Source organism: Bacillus rossius, chromosome 11 (genome assembly GCF_032445375.1).
Source record: "Bacillus rossius redtenbacheri isolate Brsri chromosome 11, Brsri_v3, whole genome shotgun sequence".
Taxonomy (NCBI): Eukaryota; Metazoa; Arthropoda; class Insecta; order Phasmatodea; family Bacillidae; genus Bacillus; species Bacillus rossius.
Genome location: NC_086338.1, coordinates 43,651,089 through 43,671,169, shown reverse-complemented (window position 1 = coordinate 43,671,169; position 20,081 = coordinate 43,651,089). Strand labels below are relative to the sequence as shown.

Sequence of the window (20,081 nt, the reverse complement as noted above, 5' to 3'; positions counted from 1 at the left end):
GACCTACCCAGTAAATATTACAACAGACTATCTTTACAGATGTGGCATATTGTATTATATAGCTACGAACCCTTACATGTTTTGTTTTTCCAAGTGATTTGTTTGGAATAGTTTTTAGTGTTTTTTTTCTTACTTTATATTATTCATTAAGCTTCCTTAATTTATTGTATTCAATAGTGTGGTCACAATGTTCAGTGTAAAACTGTTTTATTTTTATAATGTTAGTTCTATAACACTAGTAAATTGCAAACCGGCCTAGTGCTGAATTTTGTTCGTGTATAAAATAAAATAAATAAATAAATGTTTTCCTGAGCATTGATGCAAGCGTTAACATTCACCGAAATATTATTAAGCCTCTCGAAAATTTTAATGTGATGCAATGTTCTAGGGAACATTATGTTAGTCGTATTGAAATCCAGAGATTAATAAAATTAAGTAGTTTTTTTTTACTCTGTCAAAATTACTTTTTTGTTGTAAAATAACACTTGCATGGCACCTCAGGCTGTACACCGTGTGCAAGAACATTAAGTAAATTGATACTAGAAGGCCCAAAACTTACATTTCGTGTTTCAAGACATACTAGTGTGTTTACTGTCGCCGTCTTGACATCAAAACCCACAGTCAAGGCCGACAATCAACATCCATTACGAAGAGGATGAAAATCCACAAAAATTGTATTGAGAAAAAAAAATTAAATCACTCAAACCTATCATTAAATAAATACACGATAGTGGTGTGTCAAACACACATCAATAGCAGTCAATAAAATGCAGATTGCAGAGTAAAAAAAAATTATTAGGAGACGAAATGAAAAAAAAAGTAAAATATTTACTTGTTTCAAAATAAGGGCACGTGTATTTCCCTTAGCAAGCTATAACACCACATCACTGCGATGGGCTGAAATGTAGCCTATTTATAAAAGTCCTCACAAACTATTAAAGGACTTAAAAATACCCTTTAAAATTATACTCAAAAATGGTTTTACTTAAAGGCAAAAAATAAATATGCATAGACAAAATATATATGCATAAGATATGTAAAAAAATTCAATTATTACTGCTTTAAAACTAAGTAGACTATTATATAAATATCATATGCACAATTTAAAATACTAAAAAAGGTTAAAAAAACAAACATTTAAAAAAATGCTTGTAACTTAACTGGATGAAAAATACTAAGAAAGTTTTTTTTAAGCGGTTAAATTAACTTGCGCAAGAGACACCAAAATATCGTTGTAGTTTTAACGTAACTTTCCCCGCGAATCGCTCAGTTACGAAAGCCTTGCCAACTCCGAAATGTCTTAAAAATAAATCCGTTGAAACACACTTTATGTTTATATTTCGGTAGTTCCACAATTTTTTTTTTCAATTAATGAGCTCGTTAAAAAAACATTGAAGACACGGGCATGCGTGGGCACAACCCTCAAATCCACGTTACAGCACTTCCTAATTCGACAACGGCCAGCATTTGACACACGTGACGTCGTTGCAACACTGTGCAACAATGTGCAACACTGTGCAACACTGTGCCCACTCGCGAAAGTTATTAAACTTTGCAAAATTACTCGCGCTTAAGGATAAATACTTTAAGCAGTTTTATATATATATATATATATATATATATATATATATATATATATATATATATAGTTTGAATAACGAAGAAAACGGAGTCTTTGTAGCAATATAACCTGAAAATTAAGAACATTATTTATTTTTTAATACCTAAAATTACTATGCAATGCGTATTTTATAGTAATTTAGGAGTTATTTGACTAACGAGATAAATCAAATTTGTTGTGTGATATGTTTTTCGTAAAAATTGCGAAAAAAGTCTCTGATTTTTATCAAAAATGTGCATATCCAAAAATAACAACTATTTGTTAATAGTTTTAAGTTTTCACTTCTGTCGGCAAGTCATCATGACTGTTTTGAAATTATTATTTCCCTCCCTCCCCCCCCCCCCTCATCGTGCAAGACGACTAGGTACGTTAAAATGTAAAGTTAACAAGCGACAGTCTAAGTTTCATGTAATATATCTACACATACATTCTACGCCCTTGGGAAGAAGGCTAAAAATATGATAATAAATAATTGGCAGGTCGGAGGCCTTACCTTGTGATGTGCAGCAGAAGTTCCCGTGGGAAAACGGGATGCTCCAGAGAGCAAGGCAACGTCTCGCCGTCGGCCCGTGCGTCCACTTCCTGCCCACGACACGCGGCGACTGCTCGCGAGTGCGCGGCGCGTTTGACGTCGAAACGCCTCGTTCCCCGGGCTTGACACGTGTCACGCGAGCCGCGCCCCGGGTGCTACTGGAGGCGGAGTGGGTGGCCCGATGTGGCCAGCCACCGCCAGGGGCGCTTGCGTCCCTGGTCAGAAGATCCAGAACTGCAGAACAACAAACAATGCGGACATGAAGTCCAAGCGCCCAAACCCCGCATGGTAGACTCTTTTGTGCCGGAAATTAGGCATTTCGTCACCTTTTTTTAATTTTTCCATAATTTAAAATTTTTTTTTGGGAAATCTTATTTTTTTAATTTTTCTGGTTGTTAAGGGGGTGATTTACTCTTTGTTAGGCCGGTGTACGCCACGTGTTTAAACTTGGTGCCAGTGGACCGAAGCCCCTTTCTCAGGGGGCCAATCTGATATTTTGCTGTCTAATGTGGACGTGGGCAGCCCGGGTTCAAATTTCACTCGCCTGCAGTCACGTCCCGAGTTTGTAATTTTATTTCACTTCATGACCAAAATTGCATAGAGCAGCTTGTGGGCTGCAAGCTGCTACTTCTGAGAGGCTTGCTGAGAATAGCAAGTCTCGTCACGAATGGGGCTCCAGTGGAGCTGTGTTCCCAGCGGAGTGGCGTTTTCTGACCCTCCTTTCCTCTACCCCCCCCCCTCCTTGTTAGTTCTGAGAAATAAAGCTAGGAGCAGTGACCTGACGGGAACTTAGCCAAGACGATGGCCTAATTCAAGGACATTCTCCCTGGTCTTACAGAGACGTCCCCGACATCTAGCGGCGAAAAAAGTAACCGCGGGCCTGGTCGCCAGCGTTCAGAGCTCACCCTCGTGACACCTAGTGGCAAGTCAGCTCACCGCCTCAGTTAGTTCCCGTTTACGCCGCTAGAGAGCAGCGCCGCCGTGCCATAAGGCACTATGCTTTCTTCTCGCGGCCTGTAGAAGTCGATTCTTTGTAGCTTCCTGTTACCGCCGGTAGAGAGCGCGCATGTCGTGTTGTTGTCACATCCGCCTCGGGCACCTCCGCATGTTTTCGGCCCTGAGCCGAACCTTCCCCCCCCCTTTTTTTTCTTAGGGCTGAGCGCCCGATTGAATTAGAAGCTTTGACCGCCATCGCCGGCACTTGTTCTCCGACCTCGGCTACTGACCATGTCTTCTCGGCGTCCTCTGTGCTAAGAGGCTTTTCGCGACAACGGCGAATTCGTGTGCACAAGAATGTAGTCAGCTTGCTTTAGGGATGTGATCTCAGTGGTACAGTAGCCAGTCAGATGTAGTATTTAGAATAAGTCATGTTTAGTTAAATTTTATTATTTTTTTTACTTTCCTAAAAATTTTAGTTTCTTCCGCGCATCCACGAATTCTCGGTACGCGCCATCCTGATGTCGGCGTGAGACACCTCGCGAGCCCTGATTTCACACACTGTTTGGTGAGTAATCTTTTTTTTTTGTCCCCAAATTCCCGTTGGTTGGCCTTTCGCGCCGATTGTGTATGACTGTCTGGACGCAGGTCTAATTCGTTTTGAATTTGGCTTGTGTTTCGGACAGGGTCAAAATTTCGGGGGAGAGAAATGGCTCCCGCGTGATCTTCGGCACCTCCAGCTGATTCCCCCCTTAGAAGAGTTTTCCTCTCGGTCCAACGTCATCCTGGGAAGACCCAGGTGATATGAGCTATATATATATATATATATTCCACTTGCATAGAAGAAACTAAATTCCTTAATAAGATACCAGCGAGCAGTGCTTTAAGAACGTAATCTTCAAGAATATGTAAAATCAAGGAAACTCATATATATATATGTAATCATTGGGAGAATCAAATTTTGGTGCTATACTTGAAATTTTGTTAATGTAATCATTTGTTTGTTAAGGTGTAATATGTATTGTTTTAAATAATGTAGGGGCGCCCCCCGTAACTTTGTTTATTGCTAAGATCTTTATTATCATGTCGAAATGATGCTAAAACTAAACCTCTTAATAATAAACAAGGAAAACCTATAGACCAAATTATTTATATAGTGTATTTATTTATCATTGTCCTTATGCATAACGATCCACGAACTCCCAAGTTACTAGTGTGCAGGGAGTGTAAATTTTGTCTTGTTCACCACCTCGTGTCCCCTCTGGTAATTAACTTTAATTTTCTTAATATTTTTTCCAGCAGTTTCCAAGGTGTTTTTAATTAATTAAAAATAATATAGTTTTTGGGCACGAAGGGCGTTACACTTTCTACTCTGACCAACTCTTCTTCCTGAACCATCCTTCTTTCTCCCGTATTTAACCTGCCTGAAATTAATGCACGAAATTTGGCATCCCGCGTGAAAGTGCCCAGGGTTTTCCCCTGTGTCTGTGCAGGTTTGACCTGGGCCCAACTTATTTAGTAGTTTATTCTAGAGTTAAGAGTGAGGGGAGTTAGTCATGGCGCCAATCGCTGCCATGGCTGGCCAATCCCCTCCTAAGCACACGATGCATGCGACCCTCTCCCTGCATGGCTAATCCCAGCATGACTAGGCGTATAGGCTTCGGCCTGAGACACACTTAGGTCCCTACCTAACCCGGACCCCTCCCAAATACATTTAGTTTTAGTTAGGTTATAAAAAAATCTCTTTCTCCACGTGACCAAATAAACAAAACAAAAAAGTTCCAAGTGTTGCATTGGCAAGCTCAACGACGTGAGCGAATGTTATTTTACAACAAAAGAATACATTTAACACAGAAAAAAAAACCTTAATTCCAGACGGTGGCCATGTCTGCATGATCACATGCTAAGTGCGTGAAGCCTTTTTATCCCCTCTTTTTTACTCCTTCAGTTCGTTGTTGCACCACATAGGTTATACGCCCAAAACATTGGCTGAAGTGTAGCGTTTGCATGTGGAAACATATTTAAACGACTTTTTTTTTCTTCTCGCGAAAGCGACTGTTTTTAACGAAGGAGGTTCTAATTCATACTTGCTAACCATCATCAGACGTGGTCAAGAAACATTTCCGCGATGTTTTGAGGCGTATACAATATGGCGACGACGAGGTTAATAAGTGGCTTCACCTACATCACAGCATGCCGTCTCCTGACAGTTCATAACTCCATGCTTAATTACCTTAATAATTTTAAAACTTTAAATAATTAAAAAGATTAAAACACATTTTATCATTCAAAATTTAAGATTTTTAAAAAAATTACTAAATTTGTGAGGAAAAATAATTACAGCTCTTGAAAGATTAACTACACGGGCTGGTAACATTAGAGTGTTAAATTTTGTGTTTAATAACGTACGTTCATTTTGGCATAATCTCGAGGGGAAATGTGTATGTTCTACTCCATTACTAATGTATGCCAGATAGTCATGGTGCGTTTTGCATAATAATTATGTTACGCAAGAGGTCGAAATTGAGATATGAAGGTTGGGATTTAATTTTCGTATCCCGTCGTAGTTTCTACGATGAAACTGTTTTTTTTAATATTTTTTATTTTTTTAACTATGTTTATTTCGGGCGCATCGCTGATTGGAAAGTCACACACTGACACACAGTGTGGCTTAACCTTACATTTAATGGGCAGATTTGTGGTTTTCACACTTGTCTAGAAACCAATGAATTTTTTTCTCAACTTTTCATTAATTTAGTTTTTAACATACGGGTAAAGAATTGCAGTTGGTTTTATTTTTTTACAACATTGCTTATTAGAGAGTGCCAGGAATTATATTTCAGTATTAACAAACAGAGTTGCGAATGGAAATAAAATTTTAAAAATTGTATATTTGATCAAGAACGTTCAAAGTCGCACGGCTGAGGAATCATGACAAGGAAAACACTTAAGTTACAACGTAAAACTCGTTACAACCACATAATAGTGGTTCGCAACGATAATCTCTTTATATCTTATTTTTTTATTTGTAAATGTTGAAATAACTGATGTTATTTTATGATAGCTTGTGCTGAACAATACTTATCAGAGTAACGATTTTCATGCAAAGATTAAAGTAATCTACAAATCTTTGACTCTCAGGATAGACAGGACTTACCTGATATCATAAAAGAGACGTGCCTATAAATGCAGCTATTTGCGAAATTTCATTATTCTGTGTGCCCCTGCCTCGCGCCGAAATGTGGAAACAGGTACCTATGTGCATGAGTTAAGAAGAGTTTGTCTGTTAATGATGTAATGCTTAAATTGTTGCCTTCTTTCAACCAAGCTCCTTACAAACATTTTATACGCGGTACCCGGCCAGAATTTACTTTTCAAAAAAATAGTTTCATAAAAAATTTAAATTATAAGTAGGCCTACTCAGCGTACTATTAATAATTCTGATACTAGGGGCTGAAACTTCTTCACTGGTGAATATTGTAACTTGGGTTCTCTAGTTTGTCAAAACGGAATGTGCTTTTTGAACAAGCATGTAGAAATATTCCTTCATCAGTATGCTAAAAATACAAGTTTTCTAGTATTCAGACGATTACAAGTAAGCTACATATGATATCGAACATTGTGTCTTGCGATACATTAAACCTAGCGTTCACGACTTCCAAGGAAGGTTCATAGGTATACTTTGCAAACGTTCTGAATAAAGTTGGTGGTCTGTGTACTTGTAGTATTTATTCATTCTTGTCACTTAACGGAAAACAAGGGATATTTCTCCTGGGAAACCTAAGATTCACCCCGAGTCCATTCCGAAACTGCATTCGTGCATGTTATGTTTTTTTTTCTCTCTCTCTCTCTGTGTTAACCTAACATCAACGCGTCTAGGTTTTGAATTTTAAATTTCATTAATAGTTGGTTAGAAGTTTTATTCTGAGTTGTTAAAACAGTGGTAATTCTGAACGTAAGACACACCTATGAAAAATAAAAATTTCCAAAATGTTAGTTTACCATATTAAGAGTTCGTTTCAATATTAAAAATTTAATAGAATAGTCGATTGAATTAGGTTAGCAACAAAATACTTTTGATATTGTGAGCTGTTGGTAAAATTAAGTTAATTACATCTAAAATACCTAGTTAAAAAGAGTGCCTTTTTGGTTAGCATAGTTTAACTACATTAAAAATACTTTAAAAGAGTGGTAAGTGGGTTAGGTAAGCTACATTAAAAATACTGTAAAATAATTTTAATGATTAGTTAGGAATGTCCAATTTAAGAAATAACTAATTTCCCTCATTATTTGATAGCGTTTGCAGTGTAGGTAACCTAACCTAACCAATTCACAAGAATTCACAGTATTTTTATTGTAGCTAACTAAAGTAATCACCCGTCCATACTGTTTTAAAGTATTTTTAATTTAGCTTGACAATTCTTTAATTTCTACGTCACTCAAGTCCACGAAAGACGATCTCGAAATCTTTCTCGCTCGTTTTAATCCTATAAAAGATTCTATCGAAATTGTAAGAGCGAGCGACGAACTTCGGTGAACTTCGGTGAACTTCGGTGATCTTCGAAACTGTTCTAGTTTCGGAATGGACTGATTTTGAGTAGCGCTCATCTTTTTTTAAAGTTAATTGACTGACAGCTGGGTGGGTTGACGAGTTAGAAAGTCGCCCGCCCCTGGTACTGCAACCCAGGATTTCGCAACAAATTTAAATGCGGGGCCGAAAGCCCCAAGTTCCCCTAACCCCGCATGGTTGATTTTTCTGCCGCGCCCAATTCTTTATTACCTGCACCTTCTTCCACTTGTCCAATAGTTACCTGCTTACTTTAATAATGTCTGTTAATTAATCTCCGCATGACCCGGTTCAGGGTTTTACCTGGGTCACATTAGCTAGCTTTGAGCTAGGGCGTACAATGGGTCGTCAGCCATGGTGAAAATCGCTGCCATGGCTGACCATTGAACCCCATTAGCACAAGATGCACGTGATCTTTTCCCGAATGGTTCAAACCCAGAGCATGATTAGAGTGTACAGGCTTTAAGCATGAGACACGCCTGGATCCTGACCTAACCGGGACGCTCCCCGCACACTTTATATTTAACTTAGGCTAGGGAATAAATAAAAATTAAAATGGACTGGTGTGATCCTTAGATTTCCCAATCCTCCCTGCCCTTTTGAATTCAATATTCGGCTATAGTTTAGGTTTATAATTATTAATTTGAATAAATTATCCCGACAAGACATATATGATATACTTTTGAAGTATACCAGGTTATGTGCAATGGGTGAGATTGCAAATGACGTTATCATTAGGTCACTAATGTGAGGTCCAAACTCACATAGTCTGGGTAGTGAAACCACACTGTGAAATAAAACATCTACAGATACCGCAAGCCGTCACAAAGTAGGTGAGTATCCGTCCCTCCACACATGAATGTGCTAGAAGATAATCAACGAACGAATTACTATCAACGCTTTAATTACAATAAATAAATTTAAAAAAAAAATCCCCAACCATTGTGATTTTTTTCCTTACAGGTGAATATATTCTTGCTGCAATTACTCGTCTTGCCGTCTCTGTGTCGAGCAATATGTGAAAATAGTAAGTACATAAAAAACTACTTTCCAGTGTTAGATTCAGAATATGAAACTATATGTTAAGTGTCCGTTAAAATGTTCAGAAAATCAAAATTAAAAAAAGCACTGCTTTTAACTTCCAGAGTGATGGAAGGCAACTCACTCACAAACACTTAAAAAAAAAAAGTTTCAGACGCTTTTATATTGAGAAGTATACGAGAAAAAAAACATTTGCGTTTGAATTTTATGGGTTCAGATCGAGAGAAATATGAAGCAAAAACACAAAGACATGTCAATAAGTAATCGAAAATTTTAATTTTTAAGTAAATAATTAATTCAATTTGAATTATTTAAAAAAAAAAGTGAACTAGAGGGCGCTACTGACTGCACCATGCAATGTCTCGCGATTCCACGTACCAATATTGATGAACTGGTAACCATTACGTATAATTATACCAGTACCTCTTCTTTGCGTGCTAACATTTGTATAAACATTGCAGTTTTATAAAAGCGGGATCTGTTTTAGAGTTAATTATTGTATGAAAATGGCTGTATAAAGTAATATAAATGTATTACCAAATACAAGTTTGGCTCTTTCTAGCAAAATCAATAACATATAATTTTTCTATTATTCATTATTTCCTTCTCTATAAATTTCAATAATATTTTTCCGACTTTTTTATTTTTATTTTTATAGACTTCTGAAGATGTTAAGAGTAAAAGAATTCAACAAACTGTAGAAAAGAGTAGAATGAATAATTTGTTCTTTCCGAAACCAACTGTCCACCATTTAATTATGTTTCCTGACAAATTTATTTACAGATGATTTTAATAATTCATTTTATTCGAAAAATATTATTTTATTTAAATTTCATACTATCGGAACAAAATATCGATATCAAAAAATATCAATACCAAATTATCGATAATTTTAACCTGAAATATCGATATATCGTTGCCATCCCTAGGTACAGGCTCTAAGCCTGAAACACGCATAGGTTCTCACCTCATCCGTCCGTCAGCCCGTCTGTCCGTCGATCACGTGGCATTTAGCCAATCAGGTGGCCCGAAGAATTCCTTCCCATCCGTCGGTCGAAACATGCCAAGCTTCAACTTTAGATTGACGGACGGATGAAATTATAACTTCGAAAATGTCTGAAACGAATTCTCTTTATTTTAAAATGTTTTTTAAAGTTATTTTTTGCCAAGCTTCTTCCGTATTGTGTTTTTAACTTTCTTGTGAACACGTTTTGAAGTTTATATTCGAATGAAAACGGTCTGAGAAACTGAAGTAAATTAATAATGCATGGTAACTAAAAATTATTTTTTTTTTTAAATATTTTAAGTTTGTTTAATCGTGTTTAATTTATATTTCCTGAGGGTGCATGATCGTTGAAATGGCAAACCTGCACAAAATAAGTTATCTCAGAGAAAATTATAAGCCTTGATAGTTAAGTTGGCAGCATCCAAGGAGGATAAATATTTGGAAGGCTGTGCTAAGGTTAATTCTACTACAGGTTGGGAAGATCAATGTTATAAGTTTGGCACACTATTTGGTTTCGCCGCCAGTTAGCAGTGGTGTTCGATGAGGCGGTCACTTTCATCTGTTTCAATGCATTTAAAGGGGCCGTTTGCATTTTTCAAAGTGAAATAACAATATGTGTAAAACTTCTCAGTTCGTTTTGAATTTAAAATTAGGATAGCTTAACTTTCATCTTTAAGTAGTTTTTAATTTAGTTTTTCAATATGCCTAAGTGTTGATTTGTGCCCGGTTGCAAAACTGGATGTAGTAGAAAGTACGACGCAAGCATTAAAGTATTTAAGGTTCCTGCAGACGAAAAAAAAAAAAAAAAAAAAAATTATGGAACAGAAAGATCCCAAGGAGTGATAGAGATTTGAGAAAAATTGATTATGTTTGTGAAATTCATTTCGAGGTTCGTGAAAATAAATTACATATCCTAACCAATTCCATCCCGACTTCCAGCTTGATAGTCATGTTAGGCTCTGTAGTAGGATGAGTTAGTTGGTATCAAACCAGATATAAAAATGGTATTACAACATGCATTATGATCTTTTTGTTTATGTTAAGGTTCGTGTTCGTTTCTGTATCATTACTAAAAAAACTTCAGGTTACATCTTTTGTATGCCAATAACCTCAAACTTAAAAAAAAATTGGCATTCATATGTTCAGTTACATTTTGGGCTGTTGATAATTGTAATAGGTATAGTTTTTATTTACGTATCCAAAACCCATAAAGTTGTGAAATTCACACATTCTTTTTTTTCGGAAGACGTGTTAAATATAATTCTTGCAAACAAAAAGCACATAACCAAATACCATACCGAGTATTTTATTTGACTTCAATGCGGTTCACCCTCATAAAATGGCAGTGTGTTAACCTTTCGCTACGCCAGCGCACCTTGCGGCAGAAATTTTCCCTGTGCCAAACTCGCCCATAAGAAAACCCGTTTTCTTCCTGACCTGTAGTAGAATTAACCTTAGCTGTGCCTTTGAATATATATACTGTATAGAAGTCGCGAGTGGATAGGATTTACTCTACGTTTTTCAGAAGCGTATGATGAGCAGCTTGGGAACTTCGCCGCTGCAGTGCGCTGCCGTAACGCCCTGTATCGTCTTAGTTGTTATTTACACGTTAGAGCGCAGCGCTGTCGCCCGCTGTCATTCCCCGCACCCCTCATCCATTATTCACTGCAGCTCAACGTCGTTCGACATGAGGGGGGGAAGGGGTGTTTGAAGAGTTCGACACTTGTCCGCTAGGGACCACCACAAGTCGATGCCCTAGAGATGGTGGCGATTGCGGCGGTGAATTAACCAACTACCTCAAAACCGTATTAGAAAATTTTAACCTGGGCTGGCGACTTCTATACAGTATATATATTCAAAGGCTGTGCGGATGGTTATGGATGAACTCTCAGGCCAGGGAGGACGACACCTGCGCGTTGTCGCAGACGCGAACGTGGAGTCGGTGCGCGTGGAGCGAGGCGTGGTGCGGTGGGCCGGCCGCTACGACCCGGCGTGCCTCGAGAGGCTGGAGGTGTGCTGGTGGGCCGCCTCCGACGGCCACGCCGTGTCCTGCGAGCTGGTGCCGTCCAACTCCACCAGCCTGGTGGTGAGAGCCGTGGAGCCGTGCACCGCCCTCCGAGCCAGGGTCACCGCCTCGTGGGCGGGGGTAGACGGCGACTCCTTCTCCGTCTCCGGCGACGGCCAGGGACACGCAGGTAAAGGCCCTTTTTACCCCAGCACACGATCTCTCTGCTGTTGCAGCTGGACGAATCATTTTATTGTAGAACATGGAAGAAAACTTTCGATGTTTCACCTACCAAGTTAGTATTGTGCCAGTACTTAGATACAGGGGCGCAAAAACTAAATTTCCAAAGGGGGGGGGGGGGCAATATACCTTTTTATAAATAATCATCGATCCCCCCTATTGAAGCGGGGGGTCCGGGGGTCCTCCCCCGGGAAGATGTGTATTTCAAGGTGGAAAATTGTGCTATTTAAGCAGTTTTATTATCTAAAAATTGATTACACAGCACTTTCTTTGCCCCCGTTTGCCCCCACTTCAAGGTTTCAGAGGGGGGGGGGGGGCAAAATACCCTTGCCCCCTCCCTGTTGTTGCGCCCCTGCAGATATGAATACTAACTATCAATGTGAAATTTCCAATTGTTTCAAATGCAAGTCATGCAATCTCTTTTTTTTCCAAATTTTATTTCAAGTCCTTAAGGGCCCCGCCTCGTCAGGGGTGTGTAAGTGTGTTGGTGAGGCGGGATGATAAGCGCGACGATCGTTGGTGCTTCTAGCGCGGTATAGCCTCTAAGCGCAAGGCCTTGAACTGCCGCGCAGTTGTCTCGTCGTCACAGGATAACTGTGAAATTTGAGCGGTGACCGTAACATTATATGGCTGAGAAATGATGATAAAGGCGTAATGCGAGTCCCTTAAATGCTTTCAAGAATCTGTACTGGTTGTTTTACGCCTAAAAACTACTCTGAAAACATGCGTTTTAGCCATTTTAACTCTTCTAAAACTACAATTTAAAAACTTAATCCGAAATCAAAAGTACTTTTCGGCCCTCAGCGAACTCTAAAATGCTTTTCGTAAACAGACCCCACTCGGATATCTTGAGTAGTTTTCAAATCGCGTTGTTTTTCCTGAAGCTCTGCACACCGTATGTGTGTCCGGGTAGGCGGAGCCCTTAAATCACATTCAGGCATTCTTAGCCAAGGGCTTATGCTTACTTGTTAGTTATCACGTGTTTTCTTAAATTAAGCGACCGTACTATATATATATATATGTTGCTTTAACGTTTCTCTGTTAAGAATATTTAACCACCCGAGCGAGCCAGGTTCGACATCTACCGCATACAAGTCTCAGTTTGTGTTTCGTTTATTATTTTCATTATTTGGACAGCTAATCAAGCTGAAAAGTGGGCTTATACACGTGCACGAAAAATGGGCACGCAAAATTGAAAAGGTGGTGCAGGCTGATTATGTAAGTTGTGCAGGCTGATTTGAATGATTTAGGAAGATGTTTTAAGTGGTGCAGGCTGATGTGAATGGTTTAGTAAGATGTTTCAAGTGGTGTAGGCATATGCAAGTGGTGTTGATAGATGCTGCTGTATGGTAAATGGGCCATCCTTCGCAGTCACAGAGACGCGGCACCAATTTTTAAGTACAAGCAAACCTCCTTGATTACTTGTCCTCTTTATGTATGTTACAGGTCTTCCAAAGGTGTCGGAGTTAAAGTTCACCGTGTACAGTCAAGACTCCGTCAGATTCAGTTGGCATTCACTGGATCGTTACACGTGCATCGACACTATTCATCTATGGGTGTGCGAGAACAAAACGCAAGACCTCAACACGTGCGTTTTCAAAGAATTGATGTCTTCCAGCGACGCGATTGATTTCTATGACTACAACTTCCCCGTGTGCCACTACTTCTACGCCTTCGCGCGCACAGCCAACGGATCGGCGATGTCTTCTCAGACTGACTTGCAACTCTACATCCCATCCAACAGTACGTACCACTTACATGTTATACATATTTTCCAACCTCTAAGCGATTATTTTATTAAAATATTTTACATTGTAGCTGCAACAACTAGTATATTATGTTGTAGTAAAAAAAAGGTTATATTACACAGCTTATATTTATTCTACTCCTCATGAACAGAATATAAATGTACCGGTTCCTCTACTTCACAAATCAATTTTAAAAAGATCTATATGATTTATTGCTTTCAGAAAAATAAAAACACAAAATCATTTTTGTAAAAACATTTGTGCATCTTTCTGTGGCTGGATTGTTAAACAATTAAATATATTTCTCCATTATTTATTTAGTAATTATTTTTGTATATAGACTTATTTATCTTTTAATTTTTGTTTGAGTCAAGAGTGTTAGTGTATGGAATAAAATCATTGCAATACTCTCACATAGAGCATTTACAATAAATATGAAGTTTTAGCTACTTTTTACCACACTTTTATTAGATTGACATTTATGTATAACTGGACTATGAAATGAAATATTTACATTCAATTTTTACCCATTTTTCGAAGTCCGAATGTGTTGAATATTTTGCATACCAATAAAGAACCTCTGACAATACAATATTTTGATAACTTTAGACCTTAGTGTTAAGGAGTAGTGGAGGAGGTGTCAGAGGGTAAAAAAAAAAAACATTAATTTCGAGCTATGGATAATAACTATGCCTTTTCTGTATCAACGTGAGAGCATGCAATAATTTCATCAATGTTTTGTTATGACGTTGTCACGTTAAACTATCGTCCGTAAACTAGGGTGACCAAACGTCCCGTAAAAACGGGATTGTCCCGTTATTTAACGATCGTAGACGGGGTCCCGAAAAAGTCTCCCGGGACGCCTAAATGTCCCGTATTTACGTTGGGTTGATGATACACTTTTGTCGCGCCTCTCCTCGGGCCGTCTTCCCCTCTTCTCGACAGATGAACTCGCCCATTTTAGTTACCTTGTTTAATTATGTTTTTAAGTATGTCACAATACTTATTTATTATAAGTATTCACTGCAAAATTGTTGTTTTTATTTATTATACGCCTCACAAATTAAATTAAATTACATACTCATAGGTAAATTGAAAAAGAGATTTATAGGTCTCAAATTAGCAAAAAAAAAAAAAAAAGCATGTTTCAATGATTACGTCTCGATGGAGGCCCCTTGGACCCCCCTTTAGCTGGAGGGTATCGCCCCCAAATCCTCCTTGGATGTGTCCCGTTTCTTCAATTTTATGATTTGGTCACCCTACCGTAAACCGACTTTACAGACAACCAATTTCCCCCCCCCCCCCCCCCTCCAGACAAGCTGACCGGCGTGTCCGTCGTGAACGTGACGGACGAGTCCGCGCTGGTGCGGTGCCACGTGAGCGTGTCGGACCGCGACTGCGAGCAGGACGTCTTCCAGGCGTGCCGGCGGGAGACCGCCTCGCCGTCGGCGCCCTGGGCGTGTCGCGACCTGTCCCTGGGCAGCCCAGACCCGGGGCTCGTCGGCTTGACCGGCCTGGACGCGTGCGACGAGTACAGCGCCCGGTGCTCGCTGCGCACCTCGCCCGGAGACTCCCGCGTGGAGACCGTGGACTTCGTCACGTCCAAGGGCGGTGAGATCTCGGGGGAACACCACATTACTTAGAAAGTCACAACTCAGAACTGTCATAACTTAGAAAACTTGGAAAAATCCACGTAACTTAGAAACACACAATTTAGAAACACACAACTTAGAAACACACAACTTAGAAACACACAACTTAGTAACACACAACTTAGAAACACAACTTAAACACACAACTTAAACACACAACTTAGAAACTCACAACTTAGAACTATCACAACTTAGAAACACACAACTTAGAACTGTCATAACTTAGAAACACGTAACTTAGAAACACGCAACGCAGAACCACACGACTTAGAAACGTCATAACGTAGAAAGTCACAACTTATAACTATCACAACTTAGAAACACACAACTTAGAAACGTCATAACGTAGAAACTCACAACTTAGAACTATCACAACTTAGAAACACACAACTTAGAACTGTCATAAATTAGAAACACGTAACTTAGAAATACGCAACGCAGAACCACACAACTTAGAAACGTCGTAACGTAGGAAGTCATAACTTAGAACTGTCACTGAACTAAGTTATGTGTTTCTAAGTTGTGTGTTTCTAAGTTATGACAGCACCCCAGATCTCGGCACTGAAGATCACGTCACATCACCTCCTCTCAGCACGACCTCGGTCGAGGACAGAAGGAACTGGATATTCCTGGGACCCGCGCGTTTCCTTAATACAATACAAATTGAATTATTTGTACCTAAATGTAATTAAATATATAAAATGAAGTAAAATTACATGATAAAGCATCGAAAGAAGCCATTTATAACGAAATAAATGTACTTTAATAGATACGAATTTAAATGATTAAATGCATGAATTGTAACGAAATAAATCAAAGGAAAGAACTGAAATGTGTGGTAATGTTTCCTAACTGTACATTTTAATGTGAAATAACGGAAATAATCTTAAACGATACAAATGGAAATGAAATAAATCCACATATACGGAAATGAGTCGGAAACCTAATCCATCAAACAAAATCACTCGATACAATAGAAATAAAATGATTTGTACCCAAATGTTATTTCATTAGATTTAGTGATCTGAATTCGATCATCTAAGTACTTCTTCACGTCATTCTATACTAATAAAATAAAACGAGAGTATGGATCCGGGTTGTTTGTAAAAAAAAAAAAAAAGGCACTCGAAAACTAGTAGACTTATTTACAAAATTATCTGTCATTGTTAGAAAGCTGCATTATCCCAAATGGACACGATGAATGTTTTTTTATAAATATTTTATAAAATAATTTTCAACAATATAAAAGCAATTTTTTGTAATCATACCGGGGAACAAATTTCGATAATTATTGCTTTCTTGGCTTAACGCCGTTTAAAAATTAAAAATATATTTTGACTAGCCATGCGAAACCCAACACAGGCGCTAGTAAAAATACAAAATACAAGCAATGAGTCTTCGCTTTTTTTTTCCTTCAGCCAGCAGCTCTGTTTTTTAAAACAGCGTGTATTTGTGTAATCTATTAAAAGGAAACTTTTGCTCATATCGCGGACACTTGTATAACCAGATTTAAATTAAGCTAACAATTGATTGTATTTATTTGTATCCTTCCACAAATTATTCAATATAGTAATAAGAATGTTTTAACAGTATTTAAAATACAGCATGTTCATAAGAGAATGCCCTATTTATACATTTTATTGGTATAAACTGTAAGCATTGTTGAGTGTTGGTTCAAGGTCACAATTAAAGAGTAACTGAAACATTTAGATAAACACATGCACGAGTAGGCCTATACTGCGTTGTTGTTTTCTCACTTGCAGCGCCACCTACACAAAATGGCGATTTCTAAACGTAATTTCCATATTTAGTAGAGGGTGAACCTGTAAACTTTATTTGACAACAGGATGGAGCCCCTTTCCATTGGAATCTCTTTGTGCGAGAGTGGTTACGTCCAAGTCCCTTACTGTTTGATTGGTCGTAATGGTCGAGACGACAGAACTATTTTCCGCTGGCCCCCACGTTCACCTGATATAACGCCATGCGATTTTATTTTTTCCCCTTTGGGGGTTTATAAACTTGTAATTCCAGGTGCTTATTTTCCTCAGTTGTAATTTACAGGACTTGTGTCTTTTTGAAATAGGGGCCCCAGGATTCATGGGGCCTTTGTGAAGGTGAATGTGGGCACTAGTTGGAGGGGGGGGGGGAAGAGGGTGTGACCTTGAAAGTGGTCCCGTATTTCTATTTTTCCCTGCTACAGTACACCCCCGATTATCCGCGAAATTAAGTGGCAGGCCCACCGCGGGTAGTGAAAATCGCGGATAATCCGCAAAAGAGCTAATGGGAAAGCTAAAGCCGAAAATGGGAAACAAAAAAGGAAACATTATTTTCAACTTAAAAATCTAAAAACTTATGTACAGATAAAGTTACAATTAACAGAAAAAAAATTTAAATGATGCTGAAATTTCAGTATTTTACTGAATAATTAACATACAATACATTTCAGTAATGTAAACATAAAAAAACTTAACCATATGACTAGAAAAAAAACGAGACAGAGACAAAAATAGCAATGCATGCCAGCCTACTGCGTGAGTTCCAAAAAGGCCTGTGGCGTTTTACTGTACACTGCACACAATTCACTCGTCAGTAGAGTTCAAAATTTGCTCAATTTTTAATAGAACACAGATTTACATACGTGCTGTATTTTTTTTTTTTTTTTTCGTAGCATGCGCGGATAATAGGTAGGGGCAGGAAAAATTCGCGGGTTCAACTACCTCTAGGATGAACTTTATAGTTCTACGTACACTCGGTAAAATGTCACCCTCTCATTGGCTGCTGTCTCGTGGAGGTGTCCCAACGTATAGCGGCCTGTGATTCGATTTCAGCTTCGGTCGAGTGTTTCTCACCGGCCCAGAGTCGTCCAGGTTGAGTTGCGAGCCAATAGAAAGAGGCTGCACTGATGGTATTAACTATTTGAATTTCAGGCCGTCGTGAAATGAATCCGCGAATTTTTCCGGTCTCTAATAATAGGTAGTTTTACTGTACTCTGACCTTGTTGGATTTTTTTTTTTTTACTCCGCGCCGCTTGACTGTGCTCCTCGCGGGGGCCGCGGGGTTTTAAAGACGACGTCGTCTCACGCGCTGTCCTGCCCCCCTGTTTCAGCGGGGGACTTCCTGAAGGTGAACGCCAGCTCAGGATACCGACGCCTGAGCGTGGCGTGGACCACGGCGACCCGCAAGGTGAAGTGCGTCGACCACTACACCGTCGCGTGGAGCTCCAACGCCACAGACCGGACGTACTCGGAGGACCGCTGGTCGGGCGCCACGTCCTTCGACGTCCCGGTGGCGTTGTTCTCCGAACCGCAGGTGTTCCTCGTCGAGGTGTCCGCGGTCTTCAAGGACGGCGGGAAAGAGTCGCACTCTCTGCAGCTCGACTACCACCCCGGAGGAACAAGCGCCGCTGCGCGAGCCATGGCGGGCGTGCGGAGCTCCCACCGGGATTTCGGTTCGGGAGGGGCTTGACCCAGCTGAGGCTATCACTGAGAGAAAGGTTTGTTTGCCTCGACAAAATATTTGTTGTGTACACGGCGAAATAAATATATTTTGTTAATTCAAACAAATATTTTGTTGTAGGAAAGATTCTGTTGACCCAACAAAATTATTTTGTCAACTCATATATATATATATATATATATATATATATATATATATATATATATATTTGGTTCGGTATAACAAATCGTTTTTGTTACGTACCGAGTTTGGTGAAGCTAACAAAATTATTTTGGTTACAGCAAGTAAATATTTGTCTCGCCACATATAAACAAATATTTGTTTGATTCAAACAAACCTTTTTCTCTGTGTAGGCTTTATCAAAGCAAACACTCAAAACAATAGTGGACCCAGATGCTTTTGGAGGGGGCTTGAGCCCCTTAGCCCCCCCCCCCCTCTGGATTCGCTATTTCCCCCCCCCCCCCTCCACCGGGGCCACTGGAGTCAGGCTACCCTCCTACCCAGGAACTTCCCTTTCCTTCGTCTCACGCGGTATTCAGCCACGTCTGCCCGATTACGTTCTGCGTTTCTGAAAGTGTTTCCTTCTAACTGACTACATCTGAATCCACCAGAGTTGGTGCTGAACTGAATGTTCGCCAATTATTATTTTTTGTGTGTGTGTTCCATGCCAGGATGAGCGTGGCAATTGTATGTAAACTGGCGCTTGCGTGCCTGTAGGCATTACGCGATTGTCCTTTGTACTTGTTTGTATCTTGTGCCCACCTTAAGACTCCCCCAACTGTTGGTGGGCATGTTAAAAATTTAAATTAAAAAAAAAAAAGTTTTAATTTGGAATACTTGAGCCTTATTAATCTTCTTAGTAATTTGACGAGGACTTTCAGTTTGTGACGACGAACAATTGCAAGAGAGGCCCAATTTACTTCGCGCTAATATCGATGTGCTTCTTGGACTTTTACCAGCTCACTTATCTGTAGTCGAGTGGCGTCGTGACTGGGCGATTTGTATTTTTATCACCTGTGACGAGGGACGCTGAGTGGTGCTTACTTGCACTTTTACATACTTGCATACTTCCACAATCGCACACTTGCGCAGTAGCATAATTTAGAGCTGTATACTCGCAAAATATTTTTTTTTGTTCTACGACCTCATCCAAAGAGAGTTATGTTTCCTATATCTAATAATATAACACGAAAGAAGTTTCACTTCTATCGCGAGTGGACTCCACACGCAAGCATTGTATCTACGCACCATGTTCATTGAAATTTCTACCATATTCA

General features: G+C 39.3%; 2 protein-coding genes across 2 annotated transcripts in view; one reads left to right on the top strand and one right to left on the bottom strand.

Moving 5' to 3' along the window:
* Positions 1-12,490: 12,490 nt before the first annotated feature.
* Positions 12,491-20,081, bottom strand: part of LOC134536458 (uncharacterized) — a 16,393-nt gene continuing 8,802 nt past the window's right edge. The window contains exons 2-3 of the mRNA XM_063376175.1: positions 15,013-15,314; positions 12,491-12,509 (exon numbers count right to left, since the gene is read on the bottom strand). Of these exons, the coding sequence (XP_063232245.1) occupies positions 12,491-12,509; positions 15,013-15,314 (321 nt within the window). The remainder of the gene's footprint in view (positions 12,510-15,012; positions 15,315-20,081) is intronic.
* LOC134536526 (uncharacterized) overlaps positions 17,127-20,081 on the top strand; it is a 4,765-nt gene continuing 1,810 nt past the window's right edge. Inside the window, exons 1-2 of the mRNA XM_063376257.1 lie at positions 17,127-17,142; positions 18,455-18,841. Coding sequence (XP_063232327.1) covers positions 17,127-17,142; positions 18,455-18,813 — 375 coding nt within the window. The 3' untranslated portion in view covers positions 18,814-18,841. The remainder of the gene's footprint in view (positions 17,143-18,454; positions 18,842-20,081) is intronic.